Below are 24,599 nucleotides of genomic sequence, written 5' to 3'. Positions count from 1 at the left end.
GGGTGGGTAGAGGGAGGGCATTCCAGGCCCGGGGGAGGACATGGGCCAGGGGTCGATGGTGGGACAGGCGAGAACGAGGCCCCGTGAGGAGGTTAGCGGCCGAGGAGCGGAGGGTGCGGGCTGGGCTGGAGAAGGAGAAAAGGGAGGTGAGGTGGGAGGGGGCGAGGGGATGGAGAGACTGAAGCCGATGGGGAGGAGTTTCTGCCTGATGCGCAGACTGATTGGTAGCCACTGGAGATTTTTGAGGAGGGGAGTAACATGCCCAGAGCGTTTCTACACAAAGACGATCTGGACAGCAGCGTGAAGTATAGATTGAGGTGGGGAGAGACATGAGGATGGGAGATCAGAGAGGAGGCTGATGCAGTAATCCAGTTGGGATAGGATGAGAGCTTGAATGAGCAGGGTAGCGGTATGGATGGAGAGGAAAGGGCGGATCTTGGCAATGTTGCGGAGCTGAGACCGGCAGGTTTTGGTGACGGATTGGATGTGAGGGGTGAACGAGAGAGCGGAGTCGAGGATGGCACCAAGGTTGCGGGCTTGTGAGACGGGAAGGATGGTAGTGCCGTCAACAGTGATGGGACGGTCAGGGAGAGGGCTGGGTTTGGGAGGGAAGACAAAGAGTTCAGTCTTGGACATGTTGGGTTTTAGGTGGCGGGCGGACATCCAGATGGAGATGTCCTGAAGGCAGGAGGAGATCCGAGCCTGGAGGGAGAGAGAGAGAACAGGGGCGGAGATGTAGAGTTGGGTGTCATCAGCGTAGAGATGATAGTTGAAGCCATTTGAGCGAATGAGGTCACCAAGGGAGTGTAGATGGCGAACAGAAGGGGATCAAGAACTGACCCTTGAGGAACCCCCACAGTAAGGGGATGGGAGGGGGAGGAGGAGCCCGCAAAAGAGACTGAGAATGAACGGCCGGAGAGATGAGGAGAACCAGGAGAGGACGGAGTCTGTGAAGCCAAGGTCGGATAGCGTGTTGCGGAGAAGGGGGTGGGCCACAGTGTCGAAGGCAGCTGAGGTCATGGGTTCTAATCCCAGCTCTGCAACTTGTCTGTTGTGTGACCTTGGGCAAGTCACTTAACTTCTCCCTGCCTCAGTTCCCTCATCTGTAAAATGGGGGTTAAGACTGTGAGCCCCAAGTGGGACAACCCGGTTACCTTGTATGTACCTCAGCACTTAGAATGGTGTTTGGCACATAGCACGTAACAAATACCATTATTATTATTATTATTATTAGAGAGGGAGACAGACATTAATATAAATAAATTAGGGATATATGCATAAGTGCTGTGGGGCTGGGGAAGGGGCGATTAAAGGAAGCAAGTCCAGGTGCAAAGGTGATGCAGGTTGTGGGCTGGGATTGTGTCTGTTTATTGTTGTATTGTACTCTTCCAACCACATAGTATAGTGTTCTGCACACAGTATGTATGATTGAAAGAATAATAATAATAATAATAATAATAATGGCATTTGTTAAGTGCTTACTGAATGCAAAGCACTGTTCTAAGCGCTGGGAGGATCACGTTGTCCCACGTGGGGCTCACAGTCTTCATCCCCATTTTACAGATGAGGGAACTGAGGCTCAGAGAAGTTAAGTGACTTGCCCAAGATCACACAGCAGACATGTGGCGGAGCCGGGATTAGAACCCATGAACTCTGACTCCCAAGCCCGGGCTCTTTCCAAGTGGGAGAAGAGGAAGTGAGGGCTAAGTCAGGGAAGGCCTCTTGGAGGAGGTGTGTTTTTAATAAGGTTTTGAAGGTGGGGATAGTCTGTCGGCTCTGAAGAGGGAAGGTGTTCCGGGCCAGAGGCAGAATGTGGGTCAGGGGTCGGTGGTGAGATAGTGGAGATCAAGGTATAGTGAATAAGTTGGCAAAATAAGTTGGCAAAGTGAAGTAAAGTAAGGAGGGGGCGAGGTGATTGAGTGCTTTAAAACATAGAAAGGAATATCTGTTTGATTTGGGGGAGGGTGGGCAGTTACTAGAGGTTCTTGGGAATTAGGACTGGACGTTTTGTTGAAAAATCAGGGCGGCAGAGTGAGATGCGCCTCGTTCTCGCCTGTCCCGCCGTCGACCCCCGGCCCACATCCTCCCCCAGGCCTGGAAAGCCCTCCCTCCACACATCCGCCAAGCTAGCTCTCTTCCTCCCTTCAAAGCCCTACTGAGAGCTCACCTCCTCCAGGAGGCCTTCCCAGACTCAGCCCCCTCCTTCCTCTCCCCCTCCTTCCCCTCCCCACAGCACCTGTATATATGTATGTTCATATTTATCACTCTATTTTATTTGTACATATTTATTCTATTTATTTTACTTTGTTAATATGTTTTGTTTTGTTGTCCATCTCCCCCTTCTAGACTGTGACCCCGCTGCATATAGGGGTCTCTATATGTTGCCAACTTGTACTTCCCAAGCGCTTAGTACAGTGCTCTGCCCACAGTAAGTGCTCAATAAATATGATTGAATGAATGAAAGTGTGGAGCGGGGAGAGACAGGAGGCAGGGAGGTCAGCGATGAGACTGATAGAGTAATTGAGGCTCCAAAGGATAAGTGCTTTGATTAATGTGGTAGCAGCTTGAGTGGGGAGCAGAGGTTGGATTTTAGAGATCTTGTGAAGGTTGAATCAACAGGAATTGGTGATAGATTGAATCTATGAAAATGTGGGTTCAATGAAAGAGAGGAGTTGAAGATAACCCGAAGGTTATAGGCTTGGTGGTGCTGTCCGAAGTGACGGGAAAGTTTGGGGGAGGACAGAGTTTGGGTGGGAATTTGTTTTGTTTCACAAATGAAGTTGTGGAAGGATATCCAAAGAGAAGTCCTGAAGATAGGAGGAAATTCATTCATTCATTTAATCGTATTCATTCATTCAATCGTATTTATTGAGCGCTTACTGTGTGCAGAGCACTGTGCTAAGCACTTGGGAAGTACAAGTCGGCAACGTATAGAGACAGTCCCTACCCAACAGCGGGCTCACAGTCTAGAAGGGGGAGACAGACAACAAAACATGTGGCCAGCACCGTACTAAGCGCTTGGGAAAGTATGATACAACCATAAGCAGTGACATTCCCTGCCCACAACGAGCTCACAGTCTACAGGAGGGGAGGCAGACATCAGTACAAATAAATAAAATTACAAACATGTACATTAGTGCTTTGGTGCTGGGAGTGGGGAAGAGCAAAGTAAATCAATCAATCAATCAATCGTATTTATTGAGCGCTTACTATGTGCAGAGCACTGTACTAAGCGCTTGGGAAGTACAAATTGGCAACATATAGAGACAGTCCCTACCCAACAGTGGGCTAGCAAAGTAAATAAAATTGCAGTTCCGTACATACGCGCGTTAGGGCTGGGATGGGGGAAGAGCAGAGGGAGGAAGCGTGATGCAGAAGAGAATGGGAGATGAGGAAAAGCGGGGCTTAGTCTGGGAAGGCGCTCGGAGGAGATGGGCCTTCGGTAAGGTTTTGAAGCGGGGGCGAGTGGTTGTCTGTCTGATGAGAGGAGGGGAGAGCCTTCCGGGCCAGAGGCAGGACGTGAGACAGGTGAGATTGAGGCCCAGTGAGAAGGTTAGCACTAGGGGACTGAAGTGTGCGGGCTGGGGTGTAGGACAGAAGCAAGATGGAAGGTGTTGGGGGGCGGGGGCAAGGTGACAGAGTGCTATAAAGCCAAAGGAGGGGAGTTGGCCATCCACAATTCCCTATCATCTTTCAAGCCATTTCATCATCATCAATCGTATTTATTGAGCGCTTACTATGTGCAGAGCACTGTACTAAGCGCTTGGGAAGTACAAATTAGCAACATATAGAGACAGTCCCCAACAGTGGGCTCACAGTCTAGAAGGGGGTGACAGACAACAAAACAAAACATATAAACCAAATAAAATAAATAGAATAAATATGTACAAGTAAAATAAATAGAGTAATAAATATGTACAAACATATATATATATGTGTGTATATATATATACACAGGTGCTGTGGGGAGGGGAAGGAGGAGTAGGGGGAGAGGAAGGAGGGGGCAGACACACTTACCTGAACCAAAAATATAATAAGAAAATAAAAATTTGCTACTCTTCTGAACTGTTCAAACAAATTTTTGAGAACAAAATTCCACACAGTATACTGCAAAAGAGGAAAAAAAAACAATTAACGAATTGTTAAAATCATTAAATTTAGCTCACAGTCTAAAAGGGGGAGACAGAGAACAAAACCAAACATACTAACAAAATAAAATAAATAGAATAGATAGGTACAAGTAAAATAAATAAAATAGAGTAATAAATATGCACAAGCATATATACATATATACAGGTGCTGTGGGGAAGGGAAGGAGGTAAGATGCGGGGGATGGAGAGGGGGACGAGGGGGAGAGGAAGGAAGGGGCCGAGTCTGGGAAGGCCTCCTGGAGGAGGTGAGCTCTCAGTAGGGCCTTGAAGGGAGGAAGAGAGCTAGCTTGGCGGAGGGGCAGAGGGAGGGCATTCCAGGCCCGGGGGGAGGACGTGGGCCGGGGGTCGATGGCGGGACAGGCGAGAGCGAGGTACGGTGAGGAGATCAGCGGTAGAGGAGCGGAGGGTGCGGGCTGGGCTGGAGAAGGGGAGAAGGGAGGTGAGGTAGGAGGGGGCGAGGGGACGGACGGCCTTGAAGCCCAGGGTGAGGAGTTTCTGCCTGATGCGCAGATTGATTGGTAGCCACTGGAGATTTTTGTATTCTTGGAGCAGCTTTTCAGTTAATGTAGTGAAGCCACTTCCCTTTTGTTGGAGAAAAAGTGGCAGAACCAAACCACCCATACTTTGATGTGGAAGTGGATGGGCCACCATTGGAGTTTTTTGAGGACCAGGGTGACGTGTCCAGACCGTTTTGGTTCTGGGAAAATGATCCGGGCAGCAGAGGAAAGTATAGCCTGGAGTGGGGAGAAGCAGGGATAAGATGTGATTGTATTAATGTGGTAACAGTATGGAGGATGGGTAGAGGAAACGGGTGGATTTTAGCGATGTTATGAAGGTGAGATCGACAAGATTTGCCTTACCCCCATCCCCCCCCACCCCGCCTTACCTCCTTCCCCTCCCCACAGCACCTGTATATATGTATATATGTTTGTACGGATTTATTACTCTATTTTATTTGTACATGTTTATTCTATTTATTTTATTTTGTTAATATGTTTTGTTCTGTTGTCTGTCTCCTCCTTCTAGACTGTGAGCCCGCTGTTGGGTAGGGACCATCTCTATATGTCTCTATAGGCCCTACTGAGAGCTCACCTCCTCCAGGAGGCCTTCCCAGACTGAGCCCCCTCCTTCCTCTCCCCCTTCTCCCCCTCTCCAGCCCCCCCACCTTACCTCCTTCCCCTCCCCACAGCACCTGTATATATGTATATGTGTTTGTGCGTATTTATTACTCCATTTTATTTGTACATATTTATTCTATTTATTTTATTTTGTCAATATGTTTTGCTTTGTTGTCTGCCTCCCCCTTCTAGACTGTGAGCCCGCTGTTGGATAGGGACCGTCTCTGTAAGTTGCCGACTTGTACTTCTCAAGTGCTTAGTACAGTGCCCTGCACACAGTAAGCACTCAATAAATACGATTGAATGAATGACAGATTGAAGATGTGGGTTGAATGCTAGAGAGGAGTCTTGAATAACGCCAAGGTTACAGACTTGTGAGATAAAGAAGGATGGTGGCACAGGGCATAGTGATGGGAAAATCCCACTGTTGGGTAGGGACTGTCTCTATATGTTGCCAACTTGTACTTCCCAAGCGCTTAGTACAGTGCTCTGCACACAGTAAGCGCTCAATAAATACGATTGATGATGAAAATCAGGGGGAGGACAGGGTTTGGGTGAGTTGTAATTGGGTTTGGGTTTGTGGGATGTACTTGTTTCTATATATTTAGCACTGTACTAAACCCGGGTCTATATACAAGAAAATCAGTTTGGACAGGCCGTTTCCCAAGTGGGGCTCACAGTCTGTTTTGGGGGAGAACAGGTATTTCATTCCCACTTTACAGATGAAGCAACTGAGGCACTACAATTTAGGTGATATGCCCAAGGTCACACAGCAATCAAATATGGGCAGGGATGGTTTCTCTCTGTTGCCGAATTGTACTTAACAAGCGCTTAGTACAGTGCTCCGCACAGTAAGTGCTCAATAAATACGATTGAATGAATGAAGTGGCAGAACCAAGATTAGAATTCAGATCCTCTGATTCTCAGGTCCCTGCTCTTTATGCTAGGCCTCTTTATGCCGCTTCTTTTCCTCTTTTGTTAATTAAAACCAAGAGTAACTGTCAAGATCGGCTTCTGCAGCCTTCGTGGTACTTGATCAATCAATCAGTCGTATTTATTGAGCGCTTACTGTGTGCAGAGCACTGTACCTGATGATTTCTCTTGAGAATTGGTGCTGATTCAGCCCAACCTTTCTTCTTCACCGAATACCGAAAATGCCTCCACTTCATAGACTTCTTGGGTTTTAGAACCACCGCTTCTAATTAGCCTGTCTCACATGGCCATCCACAATTCCCTATCATCTTTCAATCCATTTATATTCTTGGAGCAGCTTTTCAGTTAATGTAGTCAAGCCACTTCCCTTTTGTTGGAGGAAAAATTTGAAACCCATGAATTCCCTCCATGAGTCATTCCAACTATTGAACAGTAGCCACTTGCCGTAATGTTTATCCGTATTTACTTGGCTGTGTAGTTCTGAACCTCGTGAGTGCTTTTGAGTTGGACTTTAGCGAAAATTAAATGCATGGAGAATCCATAAGGTTATTAGGGATTGATGAATAATTGAAAATGTTGTGTATTTATTTATGAGTTTACTGGAAGAGATTCTGTGCCGCCCTTGTATGGATTGCTATGATTAATTGTTTTTAACAATTTCAAAAGGTATATTTAACGATTCTAACAATTCGTTAATTGTTTTTTTTTTCTCTTTTGCAGTATACTGTGTGGAATTTTGTTCCCAAAAATTTGTTTGAACAGTTCAGAAGAGTAGCAAATTTTTATTTTCTTATTATATTTTTGGTTCAGGTAAGTGTGTCTGCCCCCTCCTTCCTCTCCCCCTACTCCTCCTTCCCCTCCCCACAGCACCTGTATATGTATATACATATATATATATATATATATGTTTGTACATATTTATTACTCTATTTATTTTACTTGTACATATTTATTCTATTTATTTTATTTGGTTTATATGTTTTGTTGTCTGTCACCCCTTCTAGACTGTGAGCCCGCTGTTGGGTAGCGACCGTCTCTATACGTTGCCAACTTGTACTTGCCAAGCGCTTAGTACAGTTCTGTGCACACAGTAAGTGCTCAATAAATACGATTGAATGAATGAATGAATGTTTTCTAAAGTTTTGTATATTGAAGGGGTAAATGCCTCATTTCTGTTAGCTTGCTCTACTGGCAGAATTGTCTGTACTTCACCTGGAGTGAGGTGCAGATAGGTCATACACAAAGGCTACAGGGTAAATGATAGTGCAGAAGTAATAATGGTTGCCCATACCTCTCCACGTCCAACAGAAGCTCGTGGCCATTGGTCAAGGAACGCTCTCTTGCTGACTTATAATAATGATAATAATAATGATGATGGCATTTGTTAAGCGCTCACTATGTGCCAAGCACTGTTGTAAGCTCTGGGGGAGATGCAAGGTAATCAGGTTGTCCCACGTGGGGCTCACGGTCTTATTCCCCATTTTACAGATGAGGGAACGGAGGCCCAGAGAAGTTAAATCTTACCTCCTTCCCTTCCCCACAGCACCTGTGTATATGTATATATGGTTGTACATATTTATTACTCTATTTATTTATTTATTTATCTTGTACATTTCTATCCTATTTATTTTATTTTGTTGGTGTGTTTGGTTCTGTTCTCTGTCTCCCCCTTTTAGACTGTGAGCCCACTGTTGGGTAGGGACTGTCTCTATGTGTTGCCAATTTGTACTTCCCAAGCGCTTAGTACAGTGCTCTGCACATAGTAAGCGCTCAATAAATACGATTGATTGATTGATTGATTAAATGACTTGCCCAAAGTCACACAGCTGACAAATGGCAGAGCCGGGATTATAACCCACGACTTCTGACTCCCAAGCCCAGGCTCTTTCCACTGAGCCACGCTGCTTCTCTGCTTATGTTCGCTGCTATCCCACAGCAGTCCATTTTACTCCATTCTTCTTAAGGCAGCCTAATCCCTGTGACTCATTCGTGTTCAGTCAATCTGTACTTCACTCTGCTGCCTGGATTATCTTTCCACAGAAATGCTCTGGGCATGTCACCCCGCCTTTTCAAAAATCTCCAGTGGCTACCAGTCAACCTACGCATCAGGCAGAAACTCCTCACCCTGGGCTTCAAGGCTGTTCATCACCTCGCCCCCTCCTACCTCACCTCCCTTCTCTCCTTCTCCAGCCCAGCCCGCTCCCTCCACTCCTCTGCCGCTAACCTCCTCACCGTGCCTCGTTCTCGCCTGTCATCATCAATCGTATTTATTGAGCGCTTACTATGTGCAGAGCACTGTACTAAGCGCTTGGGAAGTACAAATTGGCAACATATAGAGACAGTCCCTACCCGACAGTGGGCTCACAGTCTAAAAGGCCTGTCCTGCCATCGACCCCCGGCCCACGTCATCCCCCGGACCTGGAATACCCTCCCTCCGCCCATCCGCCAAGCCAGCCCTCTTCCTCCCTTCAAGGCCCTACTGAGAGCTCACCTCCTCCAAGAGGCCTTCTCAGACTAAAAAATAAGAAAAAAATATGGCATGTATTAAGCGCTTACTATGTGCAAAGCACTGTTCTAAGCGCTAGGGAGGTTACAAGGTGATCAGGTTGTCCCACAGAGGGCTCACAGTCTTCATCCCCATTTCCCAGATGAGGTAACTGAGGCCCAGAGAAGTAAAGTGACTTGCCCAAAGTCACACAGCTGACAAGTGGTGGAGCCGGGATTGGAACCCATGACCTCTGACTCCAAAGCCCGGGCTCTTTCCACTGAACCACACTAAGCCCCCCTTTTTCTCAGCTCCCCTTCCCTTCCCCCCGACTCACTCCCTTTGTACATATTTATTACTCTATTTATTTATTTTACTTGTACATATCTATTCTATTGATTTTATTTTGTTAATATGTTTTGCTTTGTTGTCTGTCTCCCCCTTCTAGACTGTGAGCCCACTGTTGGGTAGGGACCGTCTCTATATGTTGCCAACTTGTACTTCCCAAGCACTTAGTACAGTGCTCTGCACACAGTAAGTGCTCAATAAATACAATTGATTGATTGATTTGCTCCAACTCCATCCCCACCCCACAGCACTTGTGTATATATGTATGTATCTATAATTCTATTTCTATTAATACCCGTTTACTTGTTTTGATGTGTATATATCTATAATTCCATGTATTTATGTTGATGCTATTGTTGCCTGTTTACTTGTTTTGATGTCTGTCTCCCCCCTTCTAAACTTTAAGCCCATGGTGGGCAGGGATTATCTCTTTTTATTGCTGGATTGTACTTTCCAGGTGCTTAGTATAGTGCTCTGCACACAGTAAGCGCTCAGTAAATATGGTTGAATGAATGAATAAATGATGCTTGCTCAATCAATCAGTCGTATTTATTGAGCGCTTACTGTGTGCAGAGCACTGTACTAAGCGCTTGGGAAGTACAAGTTGGCAACATATAGAGACAGTCCCTACCCAACAGTGGGCTCATAGTATAGAAGGGGGAGACAGACAACAAAACAAAACATATTAACAAAATAAAATAAATAGAATAGATATGTACAAGTAAAATAAATAGAGTAATAAATATGTACAAACATATATACATATATACAGGTATATATACCTCCTGCCTGGAATTCCCTCCCATTTCACATCTGGCAGACTTCCGCACTTCCTGTTTTCAAAGCCCTTCTGAAATCCTGTCTCCAGGAGGTCTGCCCTGATGAATCTTTCATCTTCGTATCATATATTCCTTCCCAACTGGTACTTCAGTACTTCCACATCACCTACTCGATTAGAAATTCACACCCCTTTCCATCTTTATACTCACTGTCCACGCTTTCTCACCTGAAATTTATTTTAGTATCTGTTACTCTGTTACAATTTGACCTCCTTGTGTACATTATACCCTCTTATTTCCCCCACCTGTAATCAATTAGAGGTATATATGTTTGTACATATTTATTACTCTATTTATTTTACTTGTACATATCTATTCTATTTATTTTATTTTGTTGGTGTGTTTGGTTTTGTTCTCTGTCTCCCCCTTTTAGACTGTGAGCCCACTGCTGGGTAGGGACTGTCTCTATATGTTGCCAACTTGTACTTCCCAAGCGCTTAGTACAGTGCTCTGCACATAGTAAGTACTCAATAAATGCGATTGATTGATTCATTGAGTGATACTGTGTACACTTGGGAGAGTACAGTAAAGTTGGTGGATGATGCATTCCTCTAGACTGTAGGCGTGTTACAGTCTAGAGAAGTTAATTTTAATGTCTGTCTCCTGCTCTAGCCTGTTAGCTCCTTGTGAGTAGGGATTGGGTGGTAGTGTATTGTACTCCCAAGCGCTTAGAACAGCGCTTAATAAGTGCCATGAATGGATTCACTGAGAGCAAGGATGATTTGTAGAATTTTATTGTCCTCTCCCAAATACTCTGCAAATAATAAGTGCTCATTAAATTTGATGTTTTGTTCTCTGTCTCCCCCTTTTAGACTGTGAGCCCACTGTTGGGTAGGGACTGTCTCTATATGTTGCCAACTTGTACTTCCCAAGCGCTTAGTACAGTGCTCTGCACACAGTAAGCGCTCAATAAATACGATTGATGATGATGATTTGTATTAACTGAACATTCTGCATTTCTTGGCTCCACAGAGTGTCCAGATTTGCTTTTAAAAAAAGAGAATTGTTTCTAGGCAAGCAAGAGTACTGGGGAAGCAGTGTGGCTCAGTGGAAAGAGCCCGGGCTTTGGAGTCAGAGGTCGTGGGTTCAAATCCCGACTCTGCCACTTATCTGCTGGGTGACCTTGAGCAAGTCACTTCACTTCTCTGGGCCTCAGTTCCCTCATCTGTAATAATAATAATAATAATGATGGCATTTATTAAGCGCTTACTGTGTGCAAAGCACTGTTCTAAGCGCTGGGGAGGTTACAAGGTGATCAGGTTGTCCCATGGGGGGCTCACAGTCTTAATCCCCATTTTGCAGGTGAGGTAACTGAGGCACAGAGAAGTGAAGTGACTTGCCCAAAGTCACCCAGCTGACAATTGGCAGAGCCAGGATTTGAACCCATGACCTCTGACTCCAAAGCCCGGGGTCTTTTCCACTGAGCCACGCTGCTTCTCCCCATCTGTAAAATGGGGATGAAGACTGTGAGCCCCAGGTGGGACAACCTGATGACCTTGTATCTACCCCAGTGCTTAGAACAGTGCTTGGCACATAGTAAGCGCTTAACAAATACCAACAGTAGTAGTAGTACTATCCCTAGATTTTTTTGGTCAGGAAGGGCACCTCTATATAATTTTAGGGAAATGGAAACATCATTGATGAATTAAGGGCATGCTTGCGGTTTTGATTCAGTCCGAGTCCATGATCCGGTCTTTAATTTTTTACGTATTTTATGATATATCTTTCATTGTGACACGTATTCTTTTGGTAAATTTGAAATAATTTTTGCCCAAACAATTTGAGTTGAGAGCTCTAGAAATCACAAAAAGAAAACGTATTTTTGTGTAGTGCAAGTATAATCTTTGGCATGCTTTGACATAGCATCTTGTTGTCAAATTGATTACTCTGGAAACAAAAACCCATAAAGTGTAGCTTATTTTGTTACCTTATTTTAAGTCCATTTTAATCCTTCCGATTAGAATTTTCTTACCTGCATTGTTAGACTGTGAGCCCACTGTTGGGTAGGGACTGTCTCTATATGTTGCCAATTTGTACTTCCCAAGCGCTTAGTACAGTGCTCTGCACATGGTAAGCGCCAATAAATACGATTGATGATGATGATGATGATATACTTGATTAAGTATATGCTCACCTTCTAATGAATTTTTATCCCAAAGTTTTTATTTTTGAAAGGTGGGGCAGTTTTGAAATTCAGAAGTTGAGATGTGTTGTATTAGTCCAAAGATGGGCTCAGTCATCTTCTGTTGATTGACAAGTAATGCAAAAGACTTCATTGAGATTTGATACCATTGATTGATTATTGCAACAATAATAGTAATGGTGATATTTGAATGAATGATAGTGGTATTTGTTAAGCGCTTTTACTGTGTGATGATAATGGCGTTTATTAAGCGCTTATTATGTGCAAAGCACTGTTCTAAGCGCTGGGAAGGTTACAAGGTGATCAGGTTGTCCCATGTGGGACTCTCAGTCTTAATCCCCATTTTACAGATGAGGTAACCGAGGCACGGAGAAGTGAAGTGACTTGCCCAAAGTCACACAGCTGATAAATGGCGGAGCCGGGATTAGAACCCACAACCTCGGGCTCCCAAGCCCGTGCTCTTTCCACTAAACCCCACTTGTTCCCTAGGTGCTTACTATATGCCAAGTAGTGTACTGTGGGCTGAGGAAAACATCAGAGAATCAGGCACAGTCCCTGTCCCACATGGGGCTCACCCTCTTAAGTAGGAGGGACAACAGGTAGTATTGCATCCCCATTTTGCGGATGGGCTAAGAAAGGTAACTTGCTCAAGATGGCACAACGGGCCTGGGGTAGAGCCAGAATTAGAACCCAAGTCCCCTGCCTTCCAAACCGGTTCCCTTTCCGCTCGGACGTACTGCTTCAATTTATTTTATTTTGTTAGTATGCTTGGTTTTGTTCTCTGTCTCCCCCTCTTAGACCGTGAGCCCACTGTTGGGTAGGGACCGTCTCTATATGTTGCCAACTTGGGCTTCCCAAGCGCTTAGTACAGTGCTCTGCACACAGTAAGCGCTCAATAAATACGATTGATTGATTGATTCAGTGATGGCAGAGGTATTTTTTTTTTTTCTAGAATAAGGGACTGTCCCTGTCAGGAGCTGTTAAGGATATTCAGGGAAAGGTCAGGTCCCGGGGGGTCCACACTCTGGGCCCGAGTCTGGGGGCCGGGACAAAAAAGACTTGGTTGGGTTTGGGTTAAGTTTGGCCCCATCCCCTTAATCTTTTCTCTCCTTTCCCTGCCCCTAGGTCCTCTGACCTTCTTTCATCATCATCAATCGTATTTATTGAGCGCTTACTATGTGCAGAGCACTGTACTAAGCGCTTGGGAAGTATAAATTGGCAACATCTAGAGACAGTCCCTACCCAACAGTGGGCTCACAGTCTAAAAGGGGAATAATGATGGCATTTGTGAAGCGCTTACTATGTACAAAGCACTGTTCTAAGCACTGGGGAGGATACAAGGTGATCAGGTTGTCCCACTTGGGATTCACAGTCTTCGTCACCGTTTTACAGATGAAGGTAACTGAGGCCCAGAGAAGTGAAGTGACTTGCCCAAAGTCACACAGCTGACAATTGGAGGAGCGGGATTTGAACCCGTAACCTCTGACTCCAAAGCCCGGGCTCTTTCCAATGAGCCACCAACTGAGACCCCCTCTGCACATGGCCGTGGTCCTGATGGCTTTGCTTATGGGGCTGTCCCTGTGGGGAACGGCATCCTTTTGGAGAGAGAGGGTGAAGGCCCTTTTTTTAAAAAAAAGATGGTATTTGTTAAGCGCTTACTATGTGCCAGGCCCTGTACTAGGCTCTGGGTTGGATACAGTTGGATATGTTGGTTGGATATGTTGCCAACCTGTACTTCCCAAGCGCTTAGTCCAGTGCTCTGCACAGAGTAAGCGCTTAATAAATACGATTGAATGAGTGAATGAATGAATACAAGCAATTTGGGTTGGAAACAATCCCTGTCCCACATGGTGTTTAGACTGAGACTGTACATATTTATTACTCTATTTATTTTACTTGTACATATCTATTCTATTTATTTTGTTAGTGTGTTTGGTTTTGTTCTCTGTCTCCCCCTTTTAGACCGTGAGCCCACTGTTGGGTAGGGACTGTCTCTATATGTTGCCAATTTGTACTTCCCAAGTGCTTAGTACAGTGCCCTGCACATAGTAAGTGCTCAATAAATACGATTGATGATGATGATGATGTTTACCATTTGAATCCCCCTTTTACAGATGGGGTAACTGAGGCCCAGAGAAGCTAAGTGACTTGCCCAGGGTCACACAGCAGACACATGGCAGAGTCGGAATTAGGACCCACGTCCGCCTGACTCCCAAGCCCACGCTCTGTGGACTAGGCCACTCTGGTTTTTGGTTATTATTAATAATAATAATAATGGCATTTCTTAAGCACTTACTATGTGCAAAGCACTGTTCTAAGTGCTGGAGAGGTTACAAGGTGATCAGGTTGTCCCACAGTGGGGGCTAACAGTCTTAATCCCCATTTTACGGATGAGGGAACTGAGGCCCAGAGAAGTGAAGTGACTTGTCCAAAGTCACCCAGCTGACAAGTGGCGGAGCCGGGATTTGAACCCGTGACCTCGGACTCCGAAGCCCGGGCTCTTTCCACTGAGCCACGCTGCTTCTCTGGTCCCCTCAGTACAGTGGCATTTCTGGTCTGTTAGTGCTCAGTTTGCGTCAGCACTGGTTCGGTTTGATCCGACACAAGATTATTCAACTTGACCAGGGCTTCTTTCTAGCGAGGAATTGTTAATGTTTGGACCCTCTGACAAAGGCAATACAATCCGTGAATCACTGATATTTATTGAGCGCTTACTATGATTGCCCAAACCCTTGGTAGATGGCCCTGCAGTAGAGTTTGTAGGCACCATCAAAACATGTGGACAGGTGTCATCAGACTAAATAGAAATAAAGCTAGTTCCAGTCTAAAGGTGAAAAAAGAATCGCCTAGGCAAATATATTTTTATTATTATTCTGACAGGTGTCAAGTCATCAGACTAAACAGAAATAAAGCTAGTTCCAGTCTAAAGGCAAAAAAGGAGCCGAATAAAGAATCGCCTAGGCAAATATATTTTTATTATTAGTCTGGCATTTGATAAGCCCTTAAGCAGCGTGGCTCAGTGGAAAGAGCCCGGGCTTTGGAGTCAGAGGTCATGGGTTCAAATCCCGGCTCCGCCACTCATCAGCTTTGGGCAAGTCACTTAACTTCTCTGGGCCTCAGTTCCCTCATCTGTAAAATGGGGATTAAGACTGTGAGCCCCCCATGGGGACAACCTGATCCCCTTGTAAATTCCCCAGCGCTTAGAACAGTGCTGTGCACATAGTAGACTGTGAGCCCACTGTTGGGCAGGGACTGTCTCTATGTGATGCCAATTTGTACTTCCCAAGCGCTTAGTACAGTGCTCTGCACATAGTAAGCGCTCAATAAATACGATTGATTGATTGATAGTAAGCGCTTAATAAATGCCATTATTATTATTATTATTATTATTATCTGTCAAGCACTGTTCTAAGCATTGGGGTAACAAGTTAATCAGGCTGGCTACAATCCTTGTCTCCCATGGGGCTCCCAGTCGAAGTAGGAGGGAGAACAGATACTGACGCCCCATTTTGCGGATGAGGAAAGTGAGGCGCAGAGAAGTGGAGTGATTTGCCTAAGGTCTCACAGCAGTCAGGTGGGAAATTTGGGATTGGAGCCAAGATCCTCTAACTCCCAGGCCTGTGCCGCTTTGCACGTAGTAAGCGCTTAATAAATGCCATCATTGTTATTATTATTATTACACTAGGCCACCCTGCTCCTCACTGAGCCCACTGTTGGGTAGGGACTGTCTCTATATGTTGCCAACTGGTACTTCCCAAGCGCTTAGTACAGTGCTCTGCACACAGGAAGCGCTCAATAAATACAATTGATTGATTGATTGACAGGCTGAGGGGCAGCTGTTTGATGCCAGTGGTGGGCGGAGGGTTGGGGGGAAAGGTTGGGCGTTAATCAGGGAAGGCCCTTCTGGAGGAGGTGGGGTTTAAGAGAGGAAAAGGGAGGGCCTGGTGGATTTGGTAGAAAAAGGAAGTTCCAGACTTAGAGAGGAACAGCGTGAGACAGAAATGGGAGGAGGGTGCTCAATAATAATAATAATAATAATTGTGGTATTTGTTAAGTGTTTACTATGTTCCAGGCACTGTACTAAGCGCTTAGGTGGGTACCTCCTTCCCCTCCCCACAGCACCTGTATATATGCATAGATGTTTGTACATATTTATTAATCAATCAATCAATCGTATTTATTGAGTGCTTACTGTGTGCAGAGCACTGTACTAAGTGCTTGGGAAGTACAAGTTGGCAACATATAGAGACAGTCCCTACCCAACAGTGGGCTCACAGTCTAAAAGGGGGAGACAGAGAACAGAACCAAACATACCAACAAAATAAAATAAATAGAATAGATATGTACAAGTAAAATATATATACAAACATATGTACAGGTGCTGTGGGAAGGGAAGGAGGTAAGATGGGGGGATGGAGAGGGGGACGAGGGGGAGAGGGAGGAAGGGGCTCAGTCTGGGAAGGCCTCCTGGAGGAGGTGAGCTCTCAGTAGGGCCTTGAAGGGAGGAAGAGAGCTAGCTTGGCAGATGGGCAGAGGGAGGGCATTCCAGGCCCGGGGGAGGACGTGGGCCGGGGGTCGATGGCGGGACAGGCGAGAGCGAGGTACGGTGAGGAGATCAGCGGTGGAGGAGCGGAGGGGGCGGGCTGGGATGGAGAAGGAGAGAAGGGAGGTGAGGTAGGAGGGGGCGAGGGGATGGATGGACAGCCTGGAAGCCCAGGGTGAGGACTCTCTGCCTGATGCGCAGGTTGATTGGTAGCCACTGGAGATTTTTGAGGAGGGGAGTAACATGCCCAGAGCATTTCTGGACAAAGATAATCCGGGCAGCAGCATGAAGTATGGATTGAAGTGGAGAGAGACATGAGGGTGGGAGATCTATTTTACTTGTACATATTCTGTTTATTTTGTTAATGTGTTTTGTTTTGTTGTCTGTCTCCCCCTTCTAGACTGTGAGCCCGCTGTTGGGTAGGGACCTTCTCTATATGTTGCCAACTTGTACTTCCCAAGCGCTTAGTACAGTGCTCTGCACACAGTAAGCGCTCAGTAAATACAATTGAATGAATACCTGTCACATCACTTAATATCCAAGATCCTCTGTTGTCACAGCAATTGGTTCTAGACTGTGAGCCCACTGTTGGGTAGGGGCCGTCCCTATATGTTGCCAACTTGTACTTCCCAAGTGCTTAGTACAGTGTTCTGCACACAGTAAGTGCTCAATAAATACAATTGAATGAATGATGGTGTATCCTTCGAGTAATCTGAACTTGGAGTTCCCATTAATTGTAAAATGAATGCACATATGGTTGTTTGAAAACGCACGATCCTAAAGCATTACTGCGTATAAAATTTTTTTAATATCCTTTATATTTTCCAGCTTATGATCGATACTCCTACCAGTCCTGTTACTAGTGGGCTTCCATTATTCTTTGTGATAACTGTAACAGCCATAAAGCAGGTATGGATTTGCTCTTTTACCATTGTCACTGCCATAAATGTGTCAGAAATAGTTTTTTTGTGTTTTTTTAGAGGATGCTGTATTGGTGTGTAATTCCCACTTTCCAATTTATGTCAGGGCATGTTATCCTACCAAACCATTTAATCACTCATGTGGGGTTCTGTTTATTATTTATTCACATCGTCATTATCATCGTCAGTGGTATTCATTCATTCAATTTTATTTATTGACCGCTTCCTGCGTGCAGAGCACTGTAATGAGCGCTTATTGAATGCTTTATCGAATGCTTACTTTGTGCAGAGCACCGTACTAAGCGCTTGGAAGAGCACAGTACCACAGAGGTGGTAGACCAACCCCCGCCCACAACGAGTTTACAGTTTAGAGGGGGAGACCGACATTAATATAAATATTTTATAATATATAATTTAAAGACATGTGTACATAAGTGCTGTGGGGTTAAGGGGCAAATATTAAATGCCAAAAGATCACAGATCCAAGTGTTTGGACAATCAGAAGGGAAAGTGAGCTGGGTAAAAGCTCCCCCCTTCTAGACTGTGAGCCTGTTAGATCGGGATTGTCTCTTGCCGAATTGTACTTTCCAAGCGCTTAGTACAGTGCTCTGCACACAGTAAGCCCTCAATAAATACGATTGATTGAACGAACGAATGAATGAATGCATGAAAAGAAGACTTAATCGGGGGGAGGCCTCTTGGAGGAGATGTGATCTTATTCAGTTTAGTTACCTGCTTTTGTTTTTATCATGTGTATGTTGGCAGCTAGTGTTTTCTTCTCTCCTGTGAATTTATAAATTTTATAAGGGTAAGGATCTTGCCTTCTACTGTCGCACATCACAAAGCGCCTAGAGAACAGTGCTTAGCAAATGGGTGCTCAACAAACATTTCAGTGATCTTGAGGATAAAATGACAGTGATGCGGAGCACAGTCTCTTTAAAGAAGCAAATGTAATTGTTTCCTGTAATATTACAAAATTAAATTAGACAATCTCACCAAATACCCAGCAGGGAATGGTTAGCAGTGACTTTTAACGACCATTTTCTTTTGAACTTTGGTTAGCATCAAAATCTCGGCCAACATTCTGCTCTTGGCGTACCTGGGAAGAGTCTGAAAACAATCCTCAGACCTTGCTTAGGAGAATTTAGGGGCGAAGTAAGAAATGACTCCTAAAATAATCTGTAGGTGTTTGATTCGGTCGCAAAATGATTTTAGGACGTGAATGATGGTGTGGATTATTAAAAAAAATGAGAGTAAATCTCAAATGACTGTCAAAATCAAAATTTATATTCATTTCTTTGGAAAACTGAAAATCAATCGTATTTATTGAGCGCTTACTGTGTGCAGAGCACTGTACTAAGAGAAGCAGCGTGGCTCAGTGGAAAGAGCCCGGGCTTTGGAGTCAGAGGTCGTGGGTTCGAATCCCGGCTCCGCCACAAGTCTGCTGTGTGACCTTGGGCAAGTCACTTCACTTCTCCGAGCCTCAGTTCCCTCATCTGTAAAAATGGGGGTGAAGACTGTGAGCCCCCCGTGGGACAACTTGATCACATTGTATCCCCTCCAGCACTTAGAACAGTGCTTTGCACATAGTAAGCGCTTAACAAATACCATCATTATTATTGTTATTATTATTATTATTATTACTAAGCGCTTGGGAAGCACAAGTTAAAACATTTGAAAACAAATGAGGAAAGTGAATTTAGGATATAAATAAATCTATAGCATTTGATAGTTAATGTATAAATGCGTATGCATAAAGTGAAAACAACTAGAATTAGAAGAAACCTCTGGAGTCAATTCAACCCATCTCCTGACTTTTAACAAAATTGTAATCAATTTTAGCTAGAGAAATAATTTATTTTTGCACACTTCCACTATCACTGAGAATGTTTAGTGGAATAAAAATCTTGGTAACCTCAAGTGGATGGAATTCACATTTTTCCTGATGAATTAGTAGAATGAATCATATTTATTCAGGGCTTACTGTAAGCAGAGCACTGTACTAAGCGCTGGGAAAAACACATAGATGAGAGTTCAATTGTTCAGACATGTTCATAGCTGTAATGCATTTTATTGTTCCCCTTCCCCTCTAGACTGTAAGCTCCTTGTGGCAGGAAACATGTCTACCAAATCTATTATATCGTATTCTCCCAAGCGCTTAGTACATTGCTCCGCACACAGTAGCGCTGAATAAAAACAATTGTTTGATTGACATGGTCTCTGACCCCCCAGGGGCTCAAAACCTAAAAATAAGGTGGGGAAGGGTATGGACTCAGATACAACAGGAAAGATGAGGCGATGCAAATACAAAACAATATAAATTGCAAAGTTTATAGTTGAAATTTGGCAGTAAAGGAGATCTGTATGATATAGTGTGCTATTATGAAGACCACTCCTTTACCTCAGAATTTCAAATATACTATATAGAGATAATGATTTCACAATAGGAATAAGTTCTGCAGTGCAAAATTCTGTTTTCCGTACTATTTCTCGGATGGCTTTTCAGTCTCTTTAAGGAGAGACAGGTTTTTTTTGTTGAAAATGAACAAGAGTGAAAGGTTTTCACCCTTAGACAAACCCCAGCCACTTTTTAAGGCTACAAGTTTGTATTTTTAGCTAGAAAAACGCTTGTTATAGAGACTCACTTGCTATTCATTATTATATTTATCGAGTGCCTACTGTGTGCAGAGCACTGTATTAAGTACTTGGGAAAGTACAATACAACAATAAACAGTGATTCCCTGCCCACAGCGAGCTTACATTCAAGAGGACGAGCATATAGTCTAATCTACCTAAACAGATTTAATCATATCTCCTTTTTTGAGGAACTTCAATTTTATAGCTTGAGATTGTTTAGGTCTTTCTGTTAGAATTTTAAATGTTCTTCATGAGCAGTTTATGATCCTTGAGACCGAACTATAGTAGACCAATTCTTGCAAAAATGTGGTGCTTCAACATACAGTGTTTTGGTGGCTTTCCTTTTGGTTTTCAGAGCTTCTCAAAGGAATTTGCTTTAACAGAAATAGCACCATTTTCCCTTTTACTTTAGCATTGCTTGTCTTTTAAAAGACATTTATTTAAACAGCTCCTGTTTGTGCCATATTAAGCATATTTAAAAGCTCCACAAATGTTCTCTGTCTCCCCCTTTTAGACTGTGAGCCCACTGTTGGGTAGGGACTGTCTCTATATGTTGCCAACTTGTACTTCCCAAGCGCTTAGTACAGTGCTCTGCACACAGTAAGTGCTCAATAAATACAATTGATTGATGGATTGATTACATCCTGTACTTTTTATTGGAGTTTTAGGAGAGATCTGCTTTAAGTCCCCTTAAAAGAGCATAAACTGATAGATTGTCTTTTGAGATGTTTTATTTTGTTAGTATGTTTGGTTTTGTTCTCTGTCTCCCCCTTTTAGACTGTGAGCCCACTGTTGGGTAGGGACTGTCTCTATATGTTGCCAATTTGTACTTCCCAAGCGCTTAGTACAGTGCTCTGCACATAGTAAGCACTCAATAAATACGATTGATGATGATGATGATGATGATGTCAGTTTCTCAAATCAGGTCTGAGTGAGGGCAGGGAAGATTCTAAAACAAATGTTTTTTTTTTTTTAAAAAAAAACCACTTTTTTTTACGGTTGTATTTGTTAAGTGCTTCACTTGTATTATGGAAGATTGCAAATGGCTGCAATTTGGGGAGAGCCCCTGAGCTTATTAATGGGGAAGTCTCTTAAGTAAACTCTCAAAGTTCCAGTGTGATTAACCTGAGTCAGGAAGTTAACTCGTCACCATATTGGAACAGTTCAGCTCCTTGTATTCAAGGCTCTATGTCTGCTGTGTGACCTTGGGCAAGTCACTTAACTTCTCTGAGCCTCAGTTCCCTCATCTGTAAAATGGGGATGAAGACTGTGAGCCCCATGTGGGACAACTTGATCACCCTGTATCCCCCCACCAGAGCTTAGAACAGTGCTCTGCACATAGTAAGGGCTTAACAAATGCCATCATTATTATTATTATTATTATTATTATTATTATTATTATTATTATTATTATATCACTGTCCTGATTCTCAAATCCTTATGTATTAAAGACTGTTGGGCCAAACAGACCTCTCCCTGGCTGAATTTGGGCTGAGATCAGATTCCTGCTCTCTCCCCTTCCCCCACTCTCTCTCCTCTTTCTGCTTGCTCTCCCCTCTCTGCCTTGCATCTTCTCCTCTCCAACCCTTTCTATAAGAAAATGAATTCACACCCTTAATTTTTACTTATATAATGCCTTATACTATCTATAAAACATATGCTTTGACTAATGGAATTTAAGTTTATTACCCCCTTCTAGACAGTGAACCCGTTGTTGGATAGGGATTGTCTCTATCTGTTGCCAAATCGTACTTTCCAAGTGCTTAGTACAGTTCTCTACACATAATAAGCTCTCATTAAATGCGATTGAGTGAATGAATGAATACATTACATTGCAAGCCACAATTGGGAAGGGGCTATTTCCTATCTGATTACCTTGAATTTACCTTGAGTTTGGTATAGATGATAGGCATAACATATCATTAACAATTCTAATAACCTCTTTATGAATTAATACTTAAAATAATATCCTCATTCTGTAGGGGAGTAGAACTTAAGCACTAAGAAGTGAAATAAATTGTTAAATAGTATATCAGTAGAGGAGAAAATGGAATTAGACTACATACCCCTTATTTTGAATAGAGCATAATTATTTTATTTATAAGTAGGGGAAAGTTACCTTACATTTAGTATATTTACAGAATAGAATTCTCACAAGAGGAGGTCTCACACAAAGAACACACCTTTCAGTTAATTTTATTTTTTTATGGTATTTGTTAAATGCTCACAGTGTTCCAGGCACTGAACTAAGCGCCGGGGTAGACTATATGCCCCATACTTTGAATAGAGTGTAATTATTTTATTTATAAGTAGGGGAAAGTTATCTTAAAGTAAATTTGGGAAACAGATTTACTTGTAGACAGGAAGAAGCAATTTAAGAAACTCTTCACTGGTCATTCGGTTCTCAACCCTAATTTACTGTTCTAGACTGTGAGCCCACTGTTGGGTAGGGACCGTCTCTATATGTTGCCAACTTGTACTTCCCAAGCGCTTAGTACAGTACTCTGCACACAGTAAGCGCTCAATAAATATGATTGATTACTCCAGAAGAATGCAGCTAGAGTCATGTTGCCTGAAAACAATTTGTTAGAATATTTCACAATATCCCCCGCCCCTGATGAAATATCACTAGACCGAGGTGCTTCCTCTCAGTGCTTCTTGCTTTGTGTTAGACCCAGTGTGGGAGCGAGAAAAAAGGAAGTAGAGAAATAAGGAAATGCAGTTTGGAGTTTGCTTTTTTTTTTTTTTTACCCCCTCAGGGTACAGGTTTGGGTTTTAGGTCCACACACAAATAAGCAGTGGAATGATTTCAGACTTTCCTGAAACCCGTGGAATGCAAATTCACCTCTCGCATCATCAGTAGGATAAAGCAGAGATGCGTAGTGCTGATGATGTTGATGATGGTATCCGTTAAGCACTTACTATGTGCCAAGCACTGTTCTGAGGGCTAGACACAAAGTAATCATCATCATCAATCGTATTTATTGAGTGCTTACTGTGTGCAGAGCACTGTACTAAGAGCTTGGGAAGTACAAGTTGGCAACATATAGAGACAGTCCCTACCCAGCAGTGGGCTCACAGTCTAAAAGGGGGAGACAGAGAACAAAACCAAACATAGTAACAAAGTAAAATAAATATCAGGTTATCCCTTGCGTAGTGGGCCTGGGCCTGTCCAATCAGTTCTTTGTAGTCATGCTAGAAGATCAATCAGTCATTTTTATTGAGGGCTCACTGTGTGCAGAGCACTGTACTGCGAGTTGAAGGACACGTTATCTGCCACGAAGGAGCGTACGGTCTAGAGGGCATACAGGAGTTTACAGTCTAAGAAGATGCAGCCAAATCAAATCAGTCGTATTTATTGAGGCCTCCTCCAGGAGGCCTTCCCAGACTGAGCCCCTTCCTTCCTCTTCCCCTCGTCCCCTTCTCCATCCCCCCCATCTTACCTCCTTCCCTTCCCCACAGCACCTGTATATATGTATATATGTTTGTACATGTGTATTACTCTATTTATTTTACTTGTACATATCTATTCTATTTATTTTATTTTGTTAGTATATTTGGTTTGGTTCTCTGTCTCCCCCTTTTAGACTGTGAGCCCACTGTTGGGTAGGGACTGTCTCTATATGTTGCCAACTTGTACTTCCCAAGCGCTTAGTACAGTGCTGTACACACAGTAAGCGCTCAATAAATACGATTGATGATGATGATGATTGAGCGTTTACTGTGTGCAGAGCCAAAGACCCGAATGCAGACGTTAACATATGTTTTTCTGAGAAATTAATCCAACTCACACTTAGAGTGTCATCCCAAGGCTTAAAGGCACTCATTCCAGAATTACTTTATGCAGATGATTGTGACGTAGAGGCACACATCGAAGAAACCAAGAGAAGCAGCATGGCTCAGTGGAAAGAGCCCGGGCTTTGGAGTCAGAGGTCGTGGGTTCAAATCCCGGCTCCGCCAATTGCCAGCTGTGTGACTTTGGGCAAGTCACTTCACTTCTCTGGGCCTCAGTTCCCTCATCTGTAAAATGGGGATGAAGACTGTGAGCCCCCCGTGGGACAACCTGATCACCTTGTAACCTCCCCAGCACTTAGAACAGTGCTTTGCACATAGTAAGCACTTAATAAATGCTATTATTATTATTATTATTAAGCCATGCAAATGATTTAAACCACTTGGCCAGATCAGACAGTCACTGTGGGCTGATGTCTAAAAAAAAAAAAAAAAAGGAACACTATATCATCCTACACTATTCCCTCAATCTTAAATCTACAGTGGCCACACGGCAAAATGCTCTCCCAGAATTCTGTCAATCAGACTGACCAGTGATAGAGAAAAAAGTAGAAAATTTAACCAAGACGACCAGCCTACCCTTTGGCAGGTTTTCAGACACTGTGGCAGCAGCCTGTCATTCGACTGTCATTCCCCCTCTCCATCCCCCCCATCTTACCTCATTCCCTTCCCCACAGCACCTGTATATAT

At 43.7% G+C, this 24,599-nt stretch overlaps 1 protein-coding gene across 1 annotated transcript in view; it reads left to right on the top strand.

Moving 5' to 3' along the window:
* Nucleotides 1-24,599, top strand: part of ATP11B (ATPase phospholipid transporting 11B (putative)) — a 195,507-nt gene that overhangs the window by 68,945 nt on the left and 101,963 nt on the right. Inside the window, exons 3-4 of the mRNA XM_038748670.1 lie at nucleotides 6,923-7,012; nucleotides 17,389-17,469. Coding sequence (XP_038604598.1) covers nucleotides 6,923-7,012; nucleotides 17,389-17,469 — 171 coding nt within the window. The remainder of the gene's footprint in view (nucleotides 1-6,922; nucleotides 7,013-17,388; nucleotides 17,470-24,599) is intronic.

This window comes from Tachyglossus aculeatus, chromosome 1, assembly GCF_015852505.1.
Source record: "Tachyglossus aculeatus isolate mTacAcu1 chromosome 1, mTacAcu1.pri, whole genome shotgun sequence".
Lineage (NCBI taxonomy): Eukaryota > Metazoa > Chordata > Mammalia > Monotremata > Tachyglossidae > Tachyglossus > Tachyglossus aculeatus.
Note: the sequence above shows the minus strand (reverse complement) of the source record. Positions and strands in the feature narration are given on the sequence as shown.